The 26,491-nt window shown below is 42.9% G+C and overlaps 1 protein-coding gene across 2 annotated transcripts in view; it reads right to left on the bottom strand.

Annotated features, from left to right (window-relative positions):
• The window catches only part of abcd3a (ATP-binding cassette, sub-family D (ALD), member 3a), an 87,322-nt gene that overhangs the window by 20,500 nt on the left and 40,331 nt on the right, over nucleotides 1-26,491 (bottom strand). For both annotated transcript variants that reach the window (XM_083655717.1, XM_083655718.1), the window contains exons 9-18: nucleotides 22,099-22,241; nucleotides 20,396-20,465; nucleotides 20,236-20,305; nucleotides 17,642-17,739; nucleotides 9,252-9,343; nucleotides 6,172-6,263; nucleotides 5,910-5,982; nucleotides 3,679-3,742; nucleotides 2,304-2,381; nucleotides 2,037-2,102 (exon numbers count right to left, since the gene is read on the bottom strand). In XM_083655717.1, the coding sequence (XP_083511843.1) occupies nucleotides 2,037-2,102; nucleotides 2,304-2,381; nucleotides 3,679-3,742; nucleotides 5,910-5,982; nucleotides 6,172-6,263; nucleotides 9,252-9,343; nucleotides 17,642-17,739; nucleotides 20,236-20,305; nucleotides 20,396-20,465; nucleotides 22,099-22,241 (846 nt within the window). The remainder of the gene's footprint in view (nucleotides 1-2,036; nucleotides 2,103-2,303; nucleotides 2,382-3,678; nucleotides 3,743-5,909; nucleotides 5,983-6,171; nucleotides 6,264-9,251; nucleotides 9,344-17,641; nucleotides 17,740-20,235; nucleotides 20,306-20,395; nucleotides 20,466-22,098; nucleotides 22,242-26,491) is intronic.

The raw sequence follows: 26,491 nt of genomic DNA, 5'->3' as shown, positions 1-26,491 counted from the left end.
TACTCAAAATGTGAACATTACAACAAGGGCTTTATTTTGAAAGAGCTAAAGCGGACGACCTATTTACATTCTGGCTGACTTGACGAAGTCTATGCGCCTGGGGTTGGCTGGGCCGTGTGGGGTGCATTGCACTCGTGCATGACGAGAGACACTTTTTTTCTCTCGCCATATTCCTTCAATGAAAATTAACTGTTAAGAATCAGCCTGTGGGAATCACTGAATCTCTACTGCCTCAAGCTGGAAAAGTGGCAGCAACTCAGGAGGATGAGAAGCAAGGTCAGAAAATCACACCTTGGACCACCGCCAAGATTTATATCGCCGTGACGTGCAGAGCCATTGCGTAAAAACCTACCTAACTTGCAGGGTCACTCTATCGGCTAAACGGCCCGGCTTGGAAACTTTTAGACTGAAGAAAATGCCACTAGTTTGTGGATATTAGTGGGGTTTTTGGCCAGTCTAAAAGGGGCTTTAGAGAACACTTTGAATTAATATGTGGGACTTTTATATAGCAATTAAGATTCTCTTTTGTTTTTTGTTTTATTCCCACCCATAGCTGCATCTCTGTTTTTTGTAAAGCAACTGGCAGGCACGCATGAAAACCCGCAAATCGAACAATAACACCTGTGACGTTTTTAATAACAATAAACAATAAATGTTCCCTGGGATCATTACCTCCGTACGTTGAGCGTCTGTCCGTCCGTCTACGATGATATACTGATCCGCCTGAGACCATTCTGGAGCCAGGTTATATCAGCTGAGATGGTCGGTCGGCTGTGCATGGTTCTCCAAAATTATATTTCCAAGTAGGCATTATTTTGAAAAATCAATATTGGCATATTGGGGGTCAACTAGTTACGTTTGAATACTGAAACTATTAAAAACTTCATTAAGTGCCATATTAACCATAGATAGAGCCCAAACTAAACCAAAAGTAGTTGCCTTTGGAGGGGAAATGGCGGAGCGGAGTTTTCTCTTCTCCCAGAATGCGCTGATTCTGGGTGTTTTTGGCATGCTGTACACATGGACTGTATATTATTATTAATACACTAAGTACAGTAGCCCGGGTGGCGTCACAGGTGTTATCTGCTCAGATGGCTTTTTTTTTTTTGCATGTGCATTACAATGCCGCCTTTTTCTCCATATTTCTGCCCTGGGTGCATGTTTTAATTTTGTTTTTTGGGGGGGTATTTTCATAAGAATCTTGAGTCCTAACTATAAATTATAATGTTTTACCTGCACCATGCTCTTTAGGAAAGAAAAAAAATAGATGTCAGTGTGCCGGAGTTACTGACTTTGAGTATGATGAAAGGTTTTCACCAATATTGAACTTGATCCATGGACAAAAGTTTGCTTCTAAAGAAGTTATATTAGTGCTGCAGACTAATAGAACATCTTTAGAAGTCCATTTTGAACTTAAGCAATTAATTGCACTTGCAGCCTCTGTGATTTGAAAATTGCAGAAGTTCATGTTGCTTTGTTGATTTATTTTTCTTCCTTTTTTCCAATTAATTCAGCTTTAATTTAGCTCAGCTCTAATATAAACATGTTCTATTATTTGCGAAGATTCAAAGCTGGAATGGAGTGATAGTTATTTTTATTTTTTTATTATAGCCCTATTTGCTACCGTACTTACCAATGATGATGTTGATTGCTAAAGTTCTTTCTCAGCACAATCTGTTCCTCATAGTAGCTCTGGAAAGTTGGGCAAAAACAAATGCAAGGTCAATGGGGTCATGCTCCTGTATACAAGCTGACTGAAGCTCTGTGTGCACTGTGGATTAAATTTGAGTGAGCCTCAGTCAGCTTGTACATACAGGAGCGTGACTCCATTGACCTTGCATTCCTTTTTGCACAACTTCCCAGAGCTACTATGAGGAACAGCATGGATTCTGCTGAGAAAGAACTCTACCAATCAACATCATCATTGGTAAGTAGCAAATAGGGCTATACTTTAAAAAATTTGAACTATCCCTTAGAAGATAGGTAAAAAACACTGAGTCATGATTTCTAAAAGACAACAGAGATTTTTTTTTTACCTGTGGAACATAGAAGAGCTTTCCTCTCTCAGGTTTGGTCAGCTGCCCTCCGAACAAAGGCCAAAGCTTGAACACGGGCATGCGCGCACGCACGCACGCACGCACGCACGCACACACACACACACACACACACACACACACACACACACACACACACACACATTAATTAATATACCCAATGCTACCTGTGCTTTTCTCCAATTAAGTATCAGAACCAATTCCGATTCAGTAGTGATAAGAAGGTGTTGTGGTTGAAAAGTTCCTCACCTCTCCAAGGACTCTGAAGAGAGAGCTCTTTCCACAGCCATTTGGTCCACACACTAGCACGTTGTGTCCAGACCTCACCTTCACATTAAGAGGAAGAACTAACAAATTAGCACAACCACTCTATTGTTCAACTTAGCCCTTAACTGAAGAGAAAATCCTCGATGTATCCACAGAATAAAAACCACTAACAACATTTTATTACTAAAAGTTTTCTAAAAGTGTTTCTTACTTTGTTGAGTGATCGTTTGTATTATCCAAAGTGTATGCTTAAAGGATAAAATGATGGCGTTTTATTAATGTATTGCTTCCCGTCAACAAACAACAACCTATGAAAATAACAAAATCAACAACGATTTTGTTTGCCAGCAGATCTCGTCCATATAGCTGTTTATTTATTTATATAAAAATAATAATAATAAAAGTTTCAAACATGTCAAAGAGCAACTCTGCTCTGGGCAGCCTATTTCATCATCACGATGCAGCATGCCGGGCTGGCCGATTTTTTGCGATCTCAGGAAAGTAGTTCCATACTGTAGCACAGAGAAAGTACTTCTGTAGCACAGAAAATAGTCCCTGGTGTAATGATGAAATTGTTGCCATTTGAATTTGATTTGGTGATAACTGACAGCCTGACTTTTCATGATAACAGTTAGTGATTTTTAAAATTGAAACTACAGTATGTCTTTGTGAGCTGTATTTAAAGGTTTTTAGCTTACAATTGGAGACAATTGGAAAATGATGTACCGGTAATGTAATGAGACAATGACATCTGATTTGACGGCAAAAAAATGTATGTAGGACATCAGAAAGTAATTTTTGTTGATTTTGTTATTTTCATAGGATTTGTTGACGGGAAGCATCCATCCATCTTTAACCGCTTCTCCGGGATCGGGTCGCGGAGGTTCCAGCAGGGGACCCCAAACTTCCCTTTCCCTAGCCACATTAGCCAGCTCTGACTGGGGGATCCCAAGGCGTTCCCAGGCCAGTGTGGAGATATCATCTCTCCACCTAGCCCTCAGTCTGCCCTGTGGTCTCCTCCCAGCTGGACGTGCCTGGAACACCTCCCTAGGGAGGCAACCTGGTGACATCCTTACCAGATGCTCGAACCACCTCAACTGGCTCCTTTCTACATGAAGGAGCAGCGGCATTACTCCATAAAAAACACCTGCATTATCCTAAGTGTTAGTATGGAGTCTAAGCTATCACTCAACATATTGTATGCTAGAGTGTTAGCATGTTAGCCCCGACTGCATTACTGGAGGGCCGTGGATTTTGGTGTCTAGTACAGAAACACGCCTCCATTTGAGAACTATGACTTGGCCTGTACCCAGTTTTTTTTAGGTATGAACACAAAACAAAAAGATGAAGGCTTTACCTCAAATGTTAGGTCTCGGATTAAGACGTCTCCGTTGGGTGTTGCTAGCGGCGTGTGGTCAAACCTGCAAAATGGAGATGGCTTTTAAGAGAGTTCGTTAAAGGTTCTCAACTATCTGGGAACCGTTTCTGGCCCACTTTGATGAGGTTAAGAATGACATGTGACTGAGGTTGGGGGTGATGGTTGGCTTGCCCGGCTGGTGTCTTGTGGGCCCCTTGCATGAGATCCCAAGCACTTTATCTATTACATACATAAGCGCCTTGAGCAGCTGGTAGCACCACATTGCAATGTAAAATGTCAATGATGTATGTATGCTTTTTTTTTTCTTCTTTCTTTTTCCCCTGTGTCTGAGCCTGTCTGCCTTGTATTGTCTCGTGTATTGTTTCATAAAAAAATCGAAAATAAAATATTGAAAAACAAGGCCAGGTCGAAACCTGGCATAGGGCCGGTGTCTTCCACGAAATAAAATAGTCCGTCCCACCTCCACCACCCTGCGTTTTAAAGGCGACTCAAACGTTAACTCCACCACCCTCCGTTTTAAAGCCGACTCAAACGTTAACTTTATCACAGGAATGCGGGTTTAACGATGTTTGGCGTTCTACATTAATTAAATAAAGACATTACCGTTTGGCAGCTTGCTTTGTTTATATGATAGATACGTATTGGCCAAGTATATAAACATTTAACTCATTGAATGCCATGGACGTCCTTCGACGTCCAATTAAATAGTGACGTAGAGTGCCACGGACGTCCTTCGACGTCCAATGCGTTTTTTGACGGTGGGACGTCGATCAAAGCCTTCCGCAGCTCCTGTACAACTATAGTAGCTATTGGAGGTCTATAACCTATTTTACAGAACCCTTAGGTGGCGACAGTGCTCTCCAGATTACAGAAATGTCAGGAATACACAGCCTGAATTAGCCTTGATGAAAGAGAACCCGCTCATGCTGCAATCCAGAGCCATGTAGATTGTTCTGGCTGCAACTGACGGTGCGTGCGAACACAGTCAATCCGCGCACACAACTGAGTCCTTCTGCCTCTGTCTGTCTGTCAGCATAGTTTCTCCACATGATTAGCCGCTAGAAAAGCAGCAGCGCGACACTGAAAAGCCAAACCTTTCACTGCAGTCCGCGTGTGGCTTCTCCATGTTGCGCTGCCTGGGAGGCGGCGCTTCCCAGGCTTCCTAGAGACGCTTGGTGCGAGGCTGTGTGTTACTAGTGTGGGGAGGAGTTTTCAGCTGAGGAAGGGGAGGGGGGGTGGGGCACGCAGGGCAGGACACAACTACACCACATCACTACATCAGAAAATATTACCGTATCTAGAGTCAGTGAATGTGCTTGAAATGCTGCATTTCACAAAAGGCTGAATATCTCAGCTTATAATTTGAAATGCCTGAAAACGCTGAAAACAACCTATCTTCTCCGGCTCATAACTAAAGAACGGAAAATGGTATCAATAAACTTTTTTTTGCTGATGATACAATAGAGTCTCCTTGTTCTTTTTGCGTGTTCGGTGTTTACATAGTAATATCACACAATATTCTGTGGGCCTCGAGAAATCACTGAAAACGCTCTGAAAACTCTGGCACTGGGAGCGTCCGTTCTCCAAAAGTGGCTGGCACTCAATGAGTTAAGAGCGAAGACTTTCAGGAAGTGACACAGAGCTCTCTCTCTCTCTCTCTCTCTCTCTCTCTCTGTGTCAAAGGCCGGGCTCGCCCCCGCTGGTGCACGAGCCGAGGGAAATCGCCTCTTTCTCGCCGAGAAGAGCCTGGTGACGCGAGAAAAGTAGTGTGGAGCAGCGTCCTCCGTGTCCGTGCAGTACTACACAAATGAAAAGCTCAGCTGATGTAGATGCAGCCAATTGTGCTCAGGAACTTTTTGCCATTTTTCGCCATAAATGTTCGTAAAGTGGCACTTATTGAAACCTACTACCCTGCTTGTAGGCATCAAAAGTCATCAGAAATTAATTTAGTGATGAAATAAAACTTTAAATTGTGAAAAACTTTCCGGAGCTTATGGCGTCTTCTCTGCTGCGTTCTGCCTCTGCTTATGCCGAAATGCATGCTGGGAGTGTGGAAAGACAGAATGGGTGCGCAAATCTGGGCGACAGAGTCGAATGTAGGGGCCCTGCTGTGCATGCACACCGGCCCCAAAAAGGGGGAAAAAGAGAGTTCATTAAAAGAAGAGGAACACTGTGTTGATGTACATACAAGTGGAGGTTATGATACATACTTGATGATGTAGTCTGTGTTGACAATAATGCCACTTCCAGGTACCAGAACCAGTTTCTCTGCAGTGTCTGATTCTAAAGAAAACCCAATCAAGAAAAGCCTGATCAAAGCGTACCTACTGTACCGCTATATATATATATATATATATATATATATATATATATATATATATATATATATATATATATACACACACACACACACACACACAAATATATATATACTTTTTAAGACATTTCGATGAATTTAGGAGTCACCCTTACCCCTCTCTTGCTGGGAGATCATGGTGCGTTCGTATTTACCAGCGTTGAGCTCCTTTAGGACTTTAATCAATTCAGTGATACGAGTCGTGAATCTGGAGGCAGATTCAGATGAGATTAGACTAGACAAGATTATTCACAATACTTCTCATTCAGAGGAAGCCAAGTGGCAAAGCTAGCAGGAAATGTTGAATAAAAAACAAAATTCAAAAACTTAAAATAACACTAAAGAAATAAAAGATGTGATGCTGATATAGGCAGCTGGAAAGCTTTTTAGAATTGTCTTTAAAAATTTCTCAATACTGAGTTCACTTTTTCGAAACTCTTCATACAAGTCTCTGCTAGAGCTGCAATGATTAGTCGATAAATCAATTAGTCGAGCAACAGATTTATTTATTTATCTCAAATATTTTTGATAACCGATTAATCGTTTAGGCAGATTTTTAAGAAAAAAAATCTCTTGTTCCAGCTTCTTAAATGTGAATATTTTCTGGTTTCTTTAGTCTTCTATGACAGTAAACTGATTATCTTTGGGTTGTGGACTGTTGGTCAGGACAAAAGAAGACATTTGAGGATGTCATCTTGGGCTTTGGGGGAAAAGTGATCGACATGTTTCACCATTTTGTGACATTTTATAGACCAAACGACAACGATAATCAACAGATTAATCGATAATGAATATCGTTAGTTGCAGCACCAACATCCAGCTTGGTACAACAGTTATTTTCATGCCCAAAACTATCCAAACACTGCATGCATGACTCACAGACAGTCTGTCTCAAATCATGTCAAACACCAGCACTAGTTCTCTCCCAACAACAACACATTGTCAGTCATAACCCAATGACCTGCAACACAGTAGAGCAGTTAATATGACATGCCCCATGTTATTAAGATAAGATTAAGATTGCCCTTTATTGATATGCTACAGGAGAGTGTCACAGAAATGCTGCAGTAAAGGCTTCAGGGTGATTTATTCTTGTCATACAGTAACCACAATATACACTACATGTAAAGTAAGAGAAACAAAAAGTCCATTGCTGTAATACAGTAAAATTTGATGTAGTTTATAGTTGGATAGGTTTGGTAGGTATCCAACTGAGATGGGAATCAGCTGTCATTTACATAACTTCAATCAACAGTTGTTATTCATCTCTATAATCACTATATCCGGGGCGGCTTTAGCTCAGGAGGTAGAGCGGGTCGGCCAATGACGCAAGGGTTGGCGGCTCGATCCCCGCTCCCTCCCAGCTGCCGTCGTTGTGTCCTTGGGCAAGACACTTAACCCTCCTTGCCTCGTATGATTGGTATGAATGTTGACATGAATGATGGTGGTCGGAGGGGCCGTTGAGCGCCGATGTGTGGCTGCCACGCTTTCGAACCACCGGTACGAATGGTGTGAACGAATAATGATTCTGTGAAGCGCTTTGAGCACTTGGAAAGGCGCTATATAAATCCAATCATTATTATTATTATATTTACTTTTTTAGGATTTTGAATATACATGTATTTTAGATATTTTAATATAGTGTTTGTGATTTAGCAAATTGCTATCCACTTGAATGTTGTGTGTTTGGTTTTGAAATCGAACTCAAACATTTTGAAAATAGTATGTAAATGTGCAAAATGGCCTGTAAATACATAGTTTTGCTAGTGGTTGAGTTTGAGCGAGAAATTAAACATGGTCATTGAATGTATTTTGTGTCAAATCAATCATTTACAGTTTGGCTGACAGAGTACTCCTGTGCTAACTGAGTTTTGAAAAAGTGAACTCTGTATTGAGAAATGCAAAATCGAACCAGTGATCCATTTTAGCAATGGCAGAGGTGAAATTTCAAGATGAATTTCAACTCGCAAAACAGGACTGAACAGCAAACAGCGAGAAAACTTGACAAGACTAAGGGTGAATCCCAATTCCTATCTTAACCCTCAATCTTAACCCTCAGTCTCAAAAATGCGCACTCCCGCGAAGTGCTAGTGCTGTCCCGATTCTCAGTGTGTTAAGTTAAGGGTCGAGTTTGAGGGTGATACGGCCCTCACTTTTAAGATTTTCCAGTACCACCCTTGGCGGTGAGTGCGATCCCAGAATCCCTTGCGTGTCATCAGCTAGATCCATTCAGATGGAAGATGGCGGCGAACGGAGGAAAAAAGTAGCCCGACAAAGTTAAGTATTTCCTTGTTAATAGCGATGTAAAAATTACGATAACCATTGTATTAGCTTAGTTTAATGTCATTTTATGGATTTCCGTTTTGGAATCCTAACAACAATGTTGTTGCTAACGAGTGGGTGCTAGAATGACCGTGCTTTCCGACGTGAGGGCTGGCTTGACTGCAGTTAAACACTGCAGTCAAGGAAAGCACGGTCATTCTAGCCCCACTTGTTTTGTGGTGCGTTGCATTACACGTAGGCTGTATCTTGATAAAAAACAACTCAACAACGACATTACCACCGAGAATTATGGCATTTCGTAACAACGTTAACAATGTTATAATATAATAATAATAATATGGCTTGACCAGCACGGCTGACTATCGATAGTTAGCAACAACAATTGTTGTTAGGATTCCAAAACGGAAATCCATAAAATGACATTAAACTAAGCTAATACAATGGTTATCGTAATTTCTACATCTATATTATCAAGGAAATGGATGCTTTTTTCCTCTCCTTTTGAATTTACAGACTGGATCCGGAGCTTTGGCATACTGCTGCCCCCACAGTCTGAAGACGTATCTGCCTTTAAGGGCTGTCCCATTTTAAAGTCGCAAGATAGCCCTTAACACTTAGTTTTGAGGGCTACTAAGATTGAGGGTTGAGCTTGAGGGTTAAGATTGAGGGTTAAGAAAAGAATTGGGATTGGGCCTAAGATTATGCTTATCTTAAAGCTGATGACTTTGACTTGCTCTCACTTTAAAGGACTTTATATTTTGCACTTTATAATCTGTGATTGTTTTTCTGCATTGCTTGTCTTTTACTGTTGATGTGCTGCATACTTGCGCTAAGTCAAATTCCTCGTTTGTAATCTGATTACTTAATGTGGCTAAAGTGATTCTTGAATCTTTGTTATTTTAACAATGCTTACCCTGAGAGGCGGGTCATCTCTCGGCCAGCCAGTACGATTCTGCCCAGGGCCTGGGACATTCTCAGCAGCATCCTTCCACTCTGGTAGTAGTCCTACAGGTCAGACCACACCAATGAATCCTAACCTGTACAACAATCCTAGCCTGTACAACATCAGTTGACTTCAGTTTATTCACAAATCATTTAAAATACAAGTGCAATCATATAAGACATCATGGAGATATGTGAAAATTGGACACCCTCATAAGCAATCTGAAGCTTGAGAATAAGGGGCCAGACACTAAGCAAATACAATTTAAAACATGTTTACTAACGTGTCTAGCTCCACGAGTCACGTGCGGACTTGGCGCTGGGGATGATGCTTTTATAGTCAGAACGGCAGCCAAGTGATCAGCATGTTGCATTGTACAATGGTAATGGTGAGAACAGCCCATGAAAAGTCACAATGAAACGCTATTATGTGCAGTACTGAGTGCGCTTTCACTCTCAAACGACCGTATATCAGCACATGAATGAATCACCAAACTTGTTTTTACTGAATAGCTGTTTCAGTTCTCAGCCCTGATAGCCTGCTTTTAATCTCTCTCAACACTAGAAGGAGAGCTCCGCACATCTCTTTTTCGGGCAGGTGCATCAGACAGGAACAGATTGTCCATCAAATGTAAAAAAGGAGTCCCGCACACCGTCCAAACTCCCAAATAAGAATTTATTTTGTGACGTTTCGGTCACCAACCTTTTTCAAACAAATAGTTTAGACATGATGACGCCCACTAAGGAGTGGCTGTTCTGTCACAGCCAATCAAAACTCCACAAGTGAAGACGGGCCTGCAGCTCTGTCACAAGACAATTATTTCTAAAAGACATAGCCACTGAATTATGCATAGAAAAATAACAATAATTGGGAAGTCTATATTCATCAAACATTTAGAAATACATATTTAAATAGATAAAGTAAGCTCATTATAGGCAATGGATAAAGTGAAGCTCATTTTAGGCAATAAATAGGGACAAATGTCATTATGTTGAATAACCATAAGATCAGACCAGACTGTCTCCAATTAGGTCTTAAGCAGCAGGGTGCTTGCAGTGATAGGCTATAAAAGTTAAAGAACGCCTACCTCAGATAGCCTATATTTATAAATGAGCTTCACAATAAACAGAAACTAGAATGACCGCACCGCGGATTTATGCCTCCGCCATTAGTTCATTCTTGAGTCCAAATCACCATTTGAGGCAAATTGGAAGAAATTCCGTCAAGACATTCCTGAGCTATTGCGTTAACCAGCTTGAAAATGGCATTCGAGAGGTCACAGTGACCTTGACCTTTGATAACCAAAATGGAATCAGTTCATCATTGCGTCCAAGTCGATGTTTGAGCCAAATCAGAAGAAATTCCATGAAGCCGTTCTTGAGATATCGCGTTAACGAACTTGGGAATGGCGTTCGTGAGGTCACAGTGACCTTGAACTTTGACCACCAAAATGTAATCAGTTCATCCTTGAGGCCAAGTTAATGTTTGAGACAAATTTGATGAAATTCCGTCAAGGCATTCCTGAGACATGGCGTTAACAAGCTTGAAAATGGCGTTGGAGAGGTCACAGTGACCTTGGCCTTTGATCACCAGAATGTAATCCGTTCATCCTTGCGCCCAAGTCGACGTTTGAGCCAAATTGGAAGAAATTCCATCAAGCCGTTCTTGAGATATCGCTTTAATGAACTTGGGAATGGCATTCGTGAGGTCACAGTGACCTTGACCTTTGACCACGAAAATTTAATCAGTTCATCCTTGAGTCCAAGTCGATGTTTGAGGCAAATTTGATGAAATTCTGTCAAGGCATTCCTGAGATATCGCGTTAACAAGCTTGAAAATGGCGTTTGAGAAGTCACAGTGACCTTAGTCTCGGTTTCCAGACGTTTGGTGAGCGGCGCCAACAGCACCACCTTACCACCAAACGTCTGGGAATTTACTGTTCCAAATCTGGTTCATTGAGCCCGGCGAGAACGGCCGGCAGCAGACACGCCTACATTTATTATTAGAATTTTATTTGGTAGCGGCAATGCAATGTTTCATAGTTCCAATATAGAGCAAGACACTGATGTGCTGCAAAGAGAGTTTATACCTGTTGTTTATTTTACAATAATTTTTCCTACCCGGAAGTGGTCCGCTTGCTACTGTGTGAAGTCATCAGCAGGCTCTGTAACGTAGCCTCGGGAGTCGGGCTTATCGCTGGGGGAAAGACCTCTAGCTGCCGGGGCCGGATGAAACACGTCCTATTAACTCATTCACCGCCAATGACGTCTTTGACGTGTTATCAGCAATGGCCTTCCCCGCCAAGGACGTGTTTGACGTGTTTTTGTTTTTATTGGTGCAGCGCCTGCAGCAAACACTTGCCCAGCCTGTCACACAGACACAGGTCCCTGCCTTCAAAGGGTAGCCGACAGCACGCGATCAAACACATACCGCAGCTGTTGTTTTGAAATTGAGCTAGAGGAAAAGCAGAGAACGGGTAACGCTTCCTTGTGCAGAGAGGAGAAACGCCATTGAAACGCCGAGCTGGAGTCGCCTTCCTCTGTGCCAGCCAGGAGAAAACGGGAGAAAGTAATCAAGAGATGTGTTTGATCATCGGAGGAATGAGGAAATGATCGATCAGTTTGCGAGGGCGGTGAGGACGTGTTGAATAGCCGAGGGGAAAACGGGAACGATCATAGATATGACAGGGAGACATGGACGAGGACGGTGTACCAGAACAAATCAAAATAAACACAGGAACAGCTAGGCAGCAGCGGGCAGAAGGCACTCACAGCAGCCCGCTGTCCTTCTCAAGAGCTCGTTCATGAAATCGCTGGGCTGCTCGCCCTCCAGTGTTGCTCCTGGCCAATCCCAGCGCCACAGGGCGTGGTTATTGCTTATCCTATGTTGGGTTAGAAATCTAAAAGGGGGATCTCGTGTGTGTGTGTGTGTGTGTGTGTGTGTGTGTGTGTGTGTGTGTGTGTGTGTGTGTGTGTGTGTGTGTGTGTGTGTGTGTGTGTCTGTCTGTCTGTCTGTCTGTCTGTCTGTGTGTCTGTCTGTCTGTCTGTCTGTCTGTCTGTCTGCACACTCACACCGAGTAAACTGTATTGTTGAATGTAAAAAAAAGCACTTCATGTGTGTATATATATATATATATGGTGAAGAGAGGATTCCCATGTGCACAGCCAGTAGAAAAATCAGGTGCTGGTCGGTTGCAGGATAAACATGAAATGAAAAATTAAAGGAACCACCGCAACACTGAAAATGACTTACTGATGTTTATTTGTGAACAACGCGTTTCGCGTGCAGCTTCATCAGGTTCACAGAGGTGTGAACCTGATGAAGCTGCACGCGAAACGCGTTGTTCACAAATAAACATCAGTAAGTCATTTTCAGTGTTGCGGTGGTTCCTTTAATTTTTCATATATATATATATATATATATATTTTTTTTTTTTGTCATTTGTGTCCTAACGAATAATATTTACATGTCTGATGTCAATACAGTTCAAAATAAAAGAATTGAGAGTGAGTTATGCCTGAGATTGTGCCCTTTTACAAAAATGCTTTTTTCTCCCTTTTCTCTTCCCAGACAGGCTTTTTTGGTGAACATGGGGTGTATAAAAAGGGTTATAAGTAGAGTACAGAACATGCTAAAAGCTAACTTTCTTTTTGGGGGTGAAAGTAGAGACTTAGATCTTCATTTCGAGGTATTGGACATCACTGTAGTCCTAGTACAGAATTTACTGTGGGTCTTGAAAGATGACCAAACATTATGGAAATACTTGGCCTGTGCCAAAAATGCCAGTCAGATATTGGCAGTGAATGAGTTAACAGGTTATGTTTGTTTCCAAGTGATTAATATGTTTCTCCGCAAACGCGACAGCACCGGTTCTGCATGAGCGTCACTGCCCCCACTCATGATTGGTTCTCCGATGCAAGGCTTCCAACAGCACCACCTAACGTTATGAAAATATTTAAATAGTAATATTCTCAGTCTTACAGTAGTGAAACGGATTAAGACTGAGGGCTGAGTCTACAGTGACCTTGACCTTTGACCACCAAAATCTAATCAGTTCATGCTTGAGTGCAAGTCGATGTTTGAGGCAAATTTGATGAAATTCCGTCAAGGCATTCCTGAGATATCGCGTTAACGAACATCGGACGGACGGACGGACGTACGTACAACCCGGATCCATAATGCTTCCGGCCTGGCTATCGCCGGTGGAGGCATAAAAACATCAAGAGATAAATATCAAAAGGACAATCTATTTTTTGTAGAACACACAGTAAAGGACACACTAAAGGTCTCTGTGTGTTCTACAAAAAATAGATTGTCCTTTTGATATTTATCTCTTGATGTTTTTTCTGTTTATTGTGAAGCTCATTTATAAATATAGGCTATCTGAGGTAGGCGTTCCTTAACTTTTATAGTCTATCACTGCAAGCACCCTGCTGCTTAAGACCTAATTGGAGACAGTCTGGTCTGATCTTATGGTTATTCAACATATGATATTTGTCCCTATTTTTTGCCTAAAATGAGCTTCACTTTATCCATTGCCTATAATGAGCTTACTTTATCTATTTAAATATGTATTTCTAAATGTTTGATGAATATAGACTTCCCAATTATTGTTATTTTTCTATGCATAATTCAGTGGCTATGTCTTTTAGAAATAATTGTCTTGTGACAGAGCTGCAGGCCCGTCTTCACTTGTGGTGTTTTGATTGGCTTTGACAGAACAGCCACTCCTTACTTAAGTGGGCTTCATCATGTCTAAACCATTTGTTTGAAAAAGGTTGGTGACCGAAACGTCATAAAATAAATTCTTATTTGCAAGTTTGGACGGTGTGCGGGACTCCCTTTTTACAATCTCTCTCAACACAACACATTTACCTACTTGTTGAAATGACTAAAAACGAACAGTTGCAAATCAAAGTTTAGCCTACCACATGGGTCAAGAAATGTGGTGAAAACACAGCTCAGTGTTCAGGGCTCAGTGGCTCGAAAGCGTCCATGTTTGGAGAGAAGCCGTGCGGAGGTCGCGCTGCTAGAAAAATCTTCAGGTACACGCTGTGCGGCTGCGGGGGGTGCACCCAACAGATTGACGTAATTTGACACTCACGCCCCTTGCTCCTCCCCCGCGCCTGGCGCGGCGCGGCGACCATAAAACAAGCTTTAGACCAGGGGCGGCCAAACTACGGCCCGTGGGCCAACTGCGGCCCGCTGTCCGTTTTTAAGTGGCCCGCCATGAATTTAGAGGGGGGGGAATTGTTTGTTTTGTTTTTTTCCATTTTAAAGTTTGAAAGGGAAAAACTTTTTTTTCCCCCCATTTCGTTTTTTCCAAACCATTGAAAATGGGTTACTTGACTACCCTGAGCATGGTCTATTAACTCATTGAGTGCCAGCCACTTTCGGAGAACGGACGCTCCCAGTGCCAGAGTTTCAGAGCGTTTTCAGTGATTTCTCGAGGCCCACAGAATATTGTGTGATATTACTATGTAAACACCGAACACGCAAAAAGAACAAGGAGACTCTATTGTATCATCAGCAAAAAAAAGTTTATTGATACCATTTTCCGTTCTTTAGTTATCAGCCGGAGAAGATAGGTCAAAAACAGCAAAAACAGGCATTTCCATCTAGAAGCTGAGATATTCAGCCTTTTGTGAAATGAAGCATTTCAAGCACATTCACTGACTCTAGCTAATATTTTCTGATGTAGTGACGTGGTGTAGTTGTGTGCTGCCCTGCGTGCCCCACCCCCCTCTCCCCCCCTCAGCTGCAAACTCCTCCCCACACTAGTAACACACAGCCTCACGCACCCAGCGTCTATTTTCGGAGTGCTTTTTGTGCGCCGCCTCCCAGGCAGCGCGACACAAAAAAGCCACACCGGACTGCAGGGAAAGGTTTGGCTTTTCAGTGTCGGCTGCTGCTTTTCTAGCGGCTAATCGTGTGAAGAAACTATGCAGACAGACAGACAGAGGCAGAGGAGCTCAGTTGTGTGCGCGGATTGACTGCTGTTGGCAGGCACCTTCAGCTGCAGCCAGAGCAATCTACATGGCTCTGGGCTGCAGCATGAGCGGTTTCTCTTTGATCACGGGGCTTTTTCAGGCTGTATTCCGGACATTTCTCTAATCTGGAGAGCACTGATGAGTCCGTAAAATAGGTTATACAGCTTCAATAGCTACAATATTTGTACAGGACATACATAAGGCTTTGATCCACGTCCCACCGTCAAAAAAGGCAATTGACGACAGCTATCGTCTTTGGCACTCTACGTTACTACCGTAAATTCCGGACTATAAGCCGCGGCTTTTTCCCCGTTTTTTGGGCTTTTTTGGCCCCTGCGGCTTATATAACGGTGCGGCTTATCTATGGATTTTTTCAAAAAAAAAAAAAAAAAAAAAAAAAAAATCTCTATTTTTTAGCACTCTTTCTAACTATAAATCCACTTCTGTTTTAATTTCCTCTCTTGCCCTCTTTTCACCACACCACGGACACTGTGTGCACTGTAAAACAAAACACAGGTGGTGTTGTGTTATGTTGTTTTGTTGAAATGTTAATAAATGGGAGCTTCCTCAAACAGCCATCTCTTTCCCGACAATCCCCTCTGTGCATGAACCCTTATGGTAATTAAACATTAAAACACAATATAATAAAAAAAAAAAAAAAAAAAAAAAAAAAAAAAAAAAAAAAAAAAAAAAAAAAACCATTAAAACACCCGCGGCTTATAGTCCGGTGCGGCTTATATATGTAAAAAACAGTCAACTTTGCAGGTGCGGCTTATACTCCGGTGCGGCTTATAGTGCGGAATTTACGGTAATTACTTTGACGACAGGCGTCGTCATTGGCACTCAATGAGTTAATTTTTTTGTCTTTTTTTATTTTATTTTATACAGAATGTTGGTGAAATTACCTCTGTCTTAACCTGTTGGCACAGGAAAAGATTTGAAAACATACAGAAATACCCATTGTAATAGGTGAGCACATCAATAAACTATGTGTCATATATTTATTTATATTTATTTAATTTTTTATTCCCCCCCCTGCTTTCAGTCTAAACAGGTTGAAAACTGCCGCGCTTAATATAGACCCTTCTCACAGGGCCATTTTGTGTCGAAAAGGCAGGGTAAACACAGGTGCAAGCAAAACACTAATGAGGGTTTCAAACCATGATTGGAATTTGGAAACTCTCATTAGTGTTTTGCTGTGTTTATTCTGCCTTTTCGACACAAAATGGCCCCCATGAGAAGGGTCTATTGTTTGACTCCTTATATTTTTCTGTATGCAGCCCACAACCAAAAAAGTTTGGTCACCCCTGCCTTAGACTAATCTAAAACCCTAAAAAGTACTATTAAATGGTCCTAAGAGATTTATTCCATCAGTCTAAACATTGCTTAAATAGGTAAGATACAAAAATTGAAAAAGATATGGACACAAATAACAGCACAATTTAAATTAATTTCAAAGTAAAGTTAAGTTGAACATATTTTAGCAGCAACTCGGTCGGCCACATCCTCTATGACAGTGGTTCTCAACCTCGGGGTCAGGACCCCCCAGGGAGTTATATTGGGGTGTCGTGCGATGATTGTCAATTGTCAAAAGAGAAAAAAAAAGAATTCTCCCATGATGATTAAATCTCCCATACCAATGATTTAATGTATTATAAACTAGAAAAACAATTTCAGTGAGTGAATAAAATGTGTGTGAATGTCGTTGGGTTGTGGCGGGAGGGGGGTCGCGAAACCCAGCCTAAAGTTTTTTGGGGGTCGTGGCTCAAAAAGGTTGAGAACCACTGCTCTATGACACCACTTTGGCACACTGCCTTGTTCTGCTATATTCCTGCTATATTATGCTGTAGTTCACCCAATTTGTTTTTCTTCATATGTTCATGTTTTGTAAGAATGAAAGGGAACGCTTTGTTTTCTGGGTCCACAATTTCCTAATAATTTCCTAGAAAGGAACCATTTCCTGGAATAAACCATGAAAATATGTAGTAGTTATATAGAAATCGTAAGCAGTCTAGTTGAGTCGATAAGATACGTTTCTGGGAAAGAACTGTAAACCTATTAACTATTTATTCTGAAAAAAAAATAGGCAGAGGTCAATTTAATTTATATTTTTCTATATAACTAGTACATAATCTCATGGTTCCATCTAGGAAACGAAATTACAAAATAAAAAATTAGGTACTTACCAACTCCCACCAAACTCTCTCTCTATTTTCCCTATAATTAGTACATAATTTCATAGTTCTTTCCAGGGAACCAGCTAAGACACTAACAGTTCTTTCTAGGAAACAATTAGGAAATTGAGGGCCCGGAAGATAAAGCATAACCGAATGCATTGATGAAATGTGAGCGTGTCAGGCATGTTCTGACCTCCAGCAGCTCAGAGTGTGTGCTGTGCAGATGTCGAGGGTGAGACGGGGTGAGGAAGGGCCGGCTGACCACCAGGTAGCCCACCACCGTGGCCAGGTCTGCAGGAGGAGAAACCACACACATAGCAACAGCTAAACATAAGAGATGAGGAAGGGCCGGCTGACAACCAGGTAGCCCACCACCGTGGCCAGGTCTGCAGGAGGAGAAACCAAACACATAGCAACAGCTAAACATAAGAGATGAGGAAGGGCCGGCTGACAACCAGGTAGCCCACCACCGTGGCCAGGTCTGCAGGAGGAGAAACCAAACACATAGCAACAGCTAAACATAAGAGATGAGGAAGGGCCAGCTGACAACCAGGTAGCCCACCACTGTGGCCAGGTCTGCAGGAGGAGAAACCAAACACATAGCAACAGCTAAACATAAGAGATGAGGAAGGGCCGGCTGACCACCAGGTAGCCCACCACCGTGGCCAGGTCTGCAGGAGGAGAAACCAAACACATAGCAACAGCTAAACATAAGAGATGAGGAAGGGCCGGCTGACAACCAGGTAGCCCACCACCGTGGCCAGGTCTGCAGGAGGAGAAACCAAACACATAGCAACAGCTAAACATAAGAGATGAGGAAGGGCCGGCTGACCACCAGGTAGCCCACCACCGTGGCCAGGTCTGCAGGAGGAGAAACCACACACATAGCAACAGCTAAACATAAGGGAAGAGGAAGGGCCGGCTGAGCACCAGATAGCCAACCACTAGCCTGTGTAAACCCAGCCTCCACGTGACCTCTATGTGCTATCAGTCACGAAACTTACGCTACAGGCATAGCCTGTGACGTCAAGTTGAAGGCTGGGTTTACCCAGGCTAGCCCACCACCGTGGCCAGGTCTGCAGGAGGAGAAAACACATGCATAGCAACAGCTAAACATAAGGGATGCACCATATCATCAGCACCTCATCATATCGGCCGATAAAGCCTTCAAAATGAAACTAGGCATCTACACACGCTCGATTCCTAGGCTCGCCCGCCCTGCAGCTCGCATACACAGCTCGGCCGCTGCACGGCCTCACCTGCCCTATTGGCATGCATGCAATGTCTCCCGCTCAATTGCTCAATAGCCTGGTAAACCAGCCCGTCACATGAACTCACATTTCATTTGGTTCTGCGTGACGGTCTGGCCCCAACTCTTCACCCAGTCCTTAGCAGGGGCGGGAGCATGGGCGGGCGTAGTTGCCTTGACAGACAACTCCTTCAGCCAATCAGGGTCGGATCCAGTCAAACCCAAATCCAGAATGGCAAAAACAAAAGCCGAGAAACTTTGCGGTTGAGGCGATACTCCTGTACTTGTTTAATTGTTGTTATTGAGTCTATTTCTGAAATAACTGCACTTTATGTCTGTTTAAACTAGACAAATGCTGACATTACTCCTCGAGATGATCAGGCAAGGAGGCGGCCATTATTGTTTTGTTAGTGCAGTGCTAGTAGCGTTCCTGATTGGCCAACTTGCGCTGTCAATCACAGCGCAGTCGCTGATTAGCTCTTCCGCTCTGCAGCTTCTGCTGAACCCCCCACTGGCTTTGGGGCCAGACCGTCACGCAGAACCAAATGAAATGTGAGTTCACATGACGGGCTGGTTTACCAGGATAATTGCTCAAGTGACATCACTGATGACATCACTGATAAATCATCAGTGAGACAAAAATTGAAACACAGAGAGAACAGAGACTGCCCACATGCTCCCTTTTATAATACTAGGACGCGCGCAAGATTCCTCGCCCGTCCTGCAGCTCGCTGAGCTGCCCCTGCAGCTCACATTCGCAGCTCAGCCGCTGCGCTGCCTTACCCGCAACTCGGCTGCTGTGTGGCCAATGAGACCAGCATCACTGATGATGTCAGATTTATGACATCACTGATGATGTCATCAGTGGGATTTATGACATCACTGATGATGTCACAGTGGGATCATGGATTTATGACATCACTGATGATGTCACAGTGGGATTTATGACGTCACAGTAGGATTGTGACATCACTGATGATGTCACAGTGGAATTTATGACATCACTGATGTTGTCACAGTGGGATTTATGACATCATGGATGATGTCACAATGGGATTTATGACAGTGGGATAGACACACAGAGCCCGAGCTCCCATTTATGGTGGGGATATATTATGGTGGGGATATATACATCGGCCAGAAACAAACATTTCTGCCGATATGACAGGCCGGTAAAATAACGCTTTCATTCCCAAATGCTCAATGCTTGAAGTAAGTAACTTATTTTGCCCAGTGAATGTGTACATTTCGAAAAGCATTGTTTGATGTTTGTATCTGCCAGTGGGCCATCACAATAAGAGTAGGGCATAATAATTCCACTAGAGGAGAGGCTTGATGTTCTTTGAAAATTTGGTGGAAGAAAAGTGAGCATATATCGGTATCTGCACTCAGCCTAAAGAAAAATATTGGCATATCTGATATCGGCAAAAAATCCAATATACTGCATCCCTACAAAAACATGCCTGGTATGGCAAGCCAAAGCAAACAAACACGTGTGACAAATATTGTCACTCAGAGGGAGAAGTGCATCAACTTACACTTGGCAATGATACTGTCCACAAACCCCATGGAGAAGCGGAAGTAGATGAAATGATGCAAGTGGTCGACCTGTGAAGATCAAATGAAAGTGTTCACATTTTGAAGTTGATCATACACACGATAATGAGTTATTTAGGACTTCCACAAAGTGTCACCAACCAGTTTCTTGAATGTCCTATGAATGGTCTGCTTTTCCCTCATGTTTCCATTGTAGAAGGCAATCTCCTCACTAAAGACAAAGATAAAATATCCACATGGAAGAAACGTATGGAAATGATAGAAACAATTATATAAAGGTATCGCAGGGTTCCCACACCTTCTTAACTCATTGAGTGCCAATGACGTCTAAAGACGTCAATTCAAATAGTAACGTAGAGTGCCAATGACGTCTAAAGACGTCAATTGCGTTTTTTGACGGTGGGACGTGGATCAAAGCGTGATCCTGTAAAAATATGGGGGATGTTGAAGGTGTATAAGCTATTTTACGGACCCATTAGGTGGCGACAGTGCTCTCCAGATTAGAGAAAGGTGAGGAAAAACAGCAGAAGAAGCCGTGATGAAACGGAAACCGATGCATGCTGGAGCCAGAGCCTTATAGATTGCTCTGGCTGGAGCTAACGTTAGCTGCGAACAGCAGCCAATCCGCCCCCACAACTGAGCCCCTCTGTCTCTGCTGCGATAGTTTCTCCACACGATTAGCCGCCAGAAAAGGAGCACCCGACACCGAAAAGCCAAACCATTCTCAGCGGGGACTGCTCAGAATGGTTTGGCTTTTCGGTGTCGCGCTGGGAGCCAGGCACAAAAAACGGCGGAGCGCTCCGAAAATAGACGCTGGTGCGTGTTAGGCTGTGTGTTAGTGTGGGGATGAGTTTCTCCCAGCTCCGGCATGCAGGCTGTGTGTTAATGTGGGGGTGAGTTTCTCCCAGCTCCAGCATGCAGGCTGTGTGTTAGTGTGGGGATGAGTTCCAGCATGCAGAGATTCGTCGCCTGACGCAGGTAGCAGAGATTCGAGCAGAGCCACCAGAGACACTCCCACGGAGGAGGAGTTTGCAGTTGAGGGGGGTGGGGCACGCAGGGCACCACACAACTACACCACGTCACTACATCAGAAAATATTAGCTTCAGAGTCAGTGATGTGCTTGAAATGCTTCATTTCACAAAAGGCTCATTATCTCAGGTTCTAGTTTGAAACATCTGTTTCTGGTGAAACCAACCTCGTAATACTGCTGATAACTAAAGAACGGAAAATTATATCAATAAACTTTTTTTTGCTGATGATACAAGAGAGTCTCGTCGTTCTTTGGGCGTGTTCGGTGTTTACATAGTAATATCACACAATATTCTGTGGGTCTTGAGAAATCACTAAAAACGCTCTGAAAGGGCTGGCACTGGGAGCATCCGTTTTCCAGAAATGGCTGGCACTCAATGAGTTAAACATCAAATTCTAGGACTTTTCAAGGACTTTCCAGGCCCAATTCCTTCAAATTAAAGGACCCGACACGGCATAGTTTGAGACATGGATCAAGGTTAATTACGGTTACAACAGTGATAACGTTTCTAATGAGAACTAGCAGCTTTACAGAATCTCACAGACAACCATTACAGAAAGGCTTGAATGTGTCATCACTTCTCAGCTGTGCTGTGTTAAACCTATTTACTAACTTTAAGTAAAGCAAAGATTAAAAGAACTTCAATTTATATTCTTGCACCAAATACAGTATATAAATTCAAGCACTACCAATGACCCATGTCTATTTATGTCTATTTTCAAAAACTTTCAAGGCTTTGATTTTTTTTCTTCTAAAATTGACAAACTTTGAAGGATATCAAGTATGTGAGGAGAGGTTGTCAGGGAGGCTGACCTGTTGGTGATGAGGCGGGAGTTGACGTAGCGGTACTCTCCCTCATAGCGTTGCTCGGCCACCGTCATCTTCCCTATGGGCCTCCTCAGTCGGGTCAGGATCAGACCTGAGATCACCAGGTAGGTCATCATACTGGCCGGGCCCTGCAGGGGGGGACAGTCATGTCACGTCATGTTTATCACTGAGAATGTCAAACGTGTCTGCTTTAGGCTGCATTCATGTCCCATGGGAAAAAAAACGCTTAAAAGTAGGGCTGCACGGTATTGGGGGAAAAACATATTTATTTTTTCTGCAATATATATAAACTCCTCAAAAAAAGTTTGGAAACGTTATTTCGGTCAATTATTTCTCCCCTTTAATAATACCAATTGGTATTGCATTTTTATATTGTTGGAAAGCCTGATTAGTCACCTTTACAATGAGATACAACTTGTAAGGATCGTGCATTCGTGGAATGAGCAACACAGCTAATCGTGTGTGTAGCGCCCCAAAAAAATGTGCCAAAATCCCCTGCAATATTGTTCTGTTGGTATTCACTCTTGTTTTGAGTTGCTTGGTGGATTGGATGATTGCACTCTCCCACATTGATAAGGAAAAAACAACACATATTGGCCATTTTTACACTTTATTCATTTGACACTGTCAGGGACCTCAGTAGCGTGTGGAAGATCCATATGCAGCCACAACAGCTTGGCACCTTGGCACCGCAAATGATGTGCCAATCAGGTGCCAGTCACACACCTGTGACTGGCACACACCTGCCAGCACTTGAAGCTCTTTGTCTATGATGACAATTCCAGTACTCCTCTTTGCTCTCCTGTCAACCTAGCCTCTGTCACCCACTCACCTGTCTTAGGTTGGTTCCCCCCTCTTCTCCTTTCAGCCAATACAGGAGTCTGAGGTACTTGGGGAGCTGCTCAACCTGGACACTCATAAAGTTTAGAGTCCGGCGATTTATCATAGCCCGACGGGCATCGCTCAACGTGATGTCCATTCCAGTATCGCTCGACGCTGATTTTGGACGCTATCGCTCGTAAAAAGTATAAACACCTAGACGATAGGAGAACGCATCGCAGAGCAGGATGTGTTGTGCTATTTTCACATGGATTAATGCCGGACGGACAGACAGAGAAGCTAGGTATAACGTTACCATTTTGATTGCAACATTACAAAACTGTCTATCTGCTTGCTAACATGCTGTATGATTATCCATGCTGCCAACGATGTGGTAGCTGTTACTTACCATCTGTGTTGAGAATGTCCGCTTTCCAGGCATTTGCCTTTTTAACAGCATCTTTATAATCTGCCCGGTCGTTAGCCCAAAGGCACGGGAACCGTGTCCTTGTGTTTATTAAGTTCTCAACAAGTGATCTTCTTCCATTGTTAATTCAACTAGCTACTAGCTAACTAGTGGCTTCAGAAACTGCAGTAGGAGAGAAACAAATTATGGTTGTCATGACAACGAAGTTAACGATGGAGTCAAAGTTGAATCCAGATGAAGTCTTGACGATGGTCGCAACGTTCATCACAGTGATGGGATATCGCCCGTCGCTGGAAGTATAAACATTTGCCGTTATCACCGACGATGGAATGTGATCATGGTCGGTCGCAACGACCATAAATCGCTGGACTCTAAACTGCCCTTTAGATCCACTCTTTTTAAAGACAACACCTCACGTCATCGCAGCCCCTATCTCCTGAATTTTTAATCTCTCTCTCCAAACTGGCGTGTTCCCGCAGTACTGGAAATCTGCTGCTGTCACCCCACTTTTTAAAGGGGGTGATAATTCAGATTTGAACTGCTACAGACCCATCTCCATCTTGCCCTGTCTCTCCAAAATATTAGAGAAGCAAGTCAACAAGCAGCTCATGCACCATTTGGAGACTCACAATGTCCTTAACCAGGCACAGTCTGGCTTCAGACCCGGACATAGTTGCATCACCGCTACACTTAAAGTCCTCAATAACATCATATGTGCCATTGATAACAAAGAGTACTGTGTAGCTCCATTTGTTGATCTGTCAAAGGCTTTTGACTCCGTGGACCACAAAATTCTGCTGGACAGGCTAAGAGACATAGGACTTTCTGAGAGCTGTCTGGCCTGGTTCAAGAGTTACTGTTCTGGTCGTCTACAGTCGGTGAGGGTGGAGGGTCTTCTGTCAGATCCCCTGCCCCTAGTTAACGGTGTCCCACAAGGTAGCATCTTGGGTCCTACACTATTTAATATTTATGTTAATAATATTGCCCTTGCCGCAGGTGATTCTCATGTAGGGATGGGGCCAATCCGATTCAATATCGGTAACGGGTGCCGATATTGGCACTAATTCACCGATCGGAATCGGGAAAAAGATTTTTTTTTTGCAATTCCAGCTGGCCGTAATTTGTAATTTGTTTAAATAGTTTTAAACACAAATTAAAACTACGGTAAATGCATGGTTTTTAACAGAAATCTACCGCAGGTTGAAATTTCCTCCTTGAATGGCTCGGAGATTGATTGTGTCGAAAGCTACAAGTATCTCGGTATCTGGCTTGACAGCAAACTCTCTTTTGAAACTCACATAAATGTACTGCTCACAAAGGTCAAATCTATGATTGGTTTTCTTTACCGTAACAAATCTTCCTTTACACATTCTGCAAAACAGCTTCTGGTTAAAATGTCAGTGCTCCCAATTCTGGATTATGGTGATGTAGCCTACAGGTTTGCCTCAAAAACTCTCCTTCACAAACTGGATGTTATTTACCATGCTGCTATCCGCTTTGTGACTGGATCTTCATTTAACACTCACCACTGCTGCCTGTATTCTCTGCTGAACTGGCATTCACTCCATTCTCGCAGACAAACTCACTGGTTGTTATTCATTTACAAAACTCTCATAGGTAAAACTCTATCATATCTACAGTCACTTCTTAAAGTCGAAGTGAACCGGAACTGAATGCACTAGCGTGAGCATCGGAGACTGAAAACTAATTGAGAGGCGGACCATATACGGTGTCGATGATTTGATTTGACAATTCTGGGGACTGGCTTTGGCATTGGCCAATCCTGGCGTGTTCCACGCCCAAATCGAGTGGGGTTCAGCGTGTTGTCGTGCTACGCGAGTGGGATCCGCCGAGTACCAGGCAGCCAGCTACTTCTGTGCGGAACGAGCGGACAATCCGATGCATGGGTGCTGCTAGGGCTTGGTATCAAGTTTCAATACTTACTTGGCACCGAAATGAAAGCATCGATATAAGGGGTATCAAAACCTGCCTCGTCAATCGATACCAATTTTGAATACCAAAACAAAACAGCGTCATTGAGCCTATAAGCATGTGACATGCTTGCACACCACGCTCTAATACGGCTGGTGATTGGCTGTCATGTAGAGGCATGCAGGAAAAGTTACGCCCACTTTAGCCGGTGTGCTTGTTGTGAGGCAGGCAGCGTGCGTTAGCCACTCAAGCTAGTCCTATCCTGGAGTACCATATGGCGAAGATGATGAAAAGCAGGGAAAGAAACAGAAACAACAAGGACTGGTTTCCACAGACAAGTGAAATAATCGAGAGGTGGGTCAGCTTACCGCAAGTTGTTGTTGTTGTTGTTGGTTATCAGATCCCTCAGTCTGACAAATCGATGCATCTGGCTGTGCGTTGTAGCTAGCATTAGATCGTTTAATTAATTGGCGCCGTAACGTTATGCGCAAGCGGGCATTGTGTATTTTTAGCAACTCGTTAACAAACCCTGATGTCTGATAGTTTGTTGAATGTAAATGCGATTCACTTTGTGCCATTAAGGCTATATTGATAGGCTAGTCAATGCTCAACTATTGTCTTCCATGCATGAAGTGGAGCCATCTCATCAGTTTGGACAAGAATTGCCTTCTGTTGCATCAGTGAGCATTAAACACTGATTTGCAACTCTCCGTTTTGCACTGAAAACTATTTCACTGATTTATTTGTTTTACATTTCTTTCCTTTGTAGTACTCCAATATTTTTTGGAGGGACGGCAATAAGTTTAGACAACTTAAAGTTATGTTAAATACAGTAGGTTTAATTGTTTTCTGCTGTAAAACTTGAAAAAAACCCAGAAAGATTTGTATCATAATTTCAATGTGTAATGCAGTTTTATTTTTGTTAAAATGGATTTTTCTAAAAATTGGTATCGAAAAAAGTATCGTTCAGGAACCGGTATCGAAATCAAAGTATCGAAACGGTATCTATATCGAAAGATTTTGAACGATACCCAGCCCTAGGTGCTGCCCGAATCTCCGAGGGGCGACCCCTGACGACCAGGCACTCAAGCGCGCGCCATTATCGATATTGCGGTAAATACAATATTCCTGGAATGCGAGTTTTAACGAGCCAGTTACATTTCTTTGCATTCTTAGACATTATCGTTTTTGTTTTTTGTT

Source organism: Poromitra crassiceps, assembly GCF_964638095.1.
Source record: "Poromitra crassiceps genome assembly, chromosome: 2".
Taxonomy (NCBI): domain Eukaryota; kingdom Metazoa; phylum Chordata; class Actinopteri; order Beryciformes; family Melamphaidae; genus Poromitra; species Poromitra crassiceps.
Note: the sequence above shows the minus strand (reverse complement) of the source record. Positions and strands in the feature narration are given on the sequence as shown.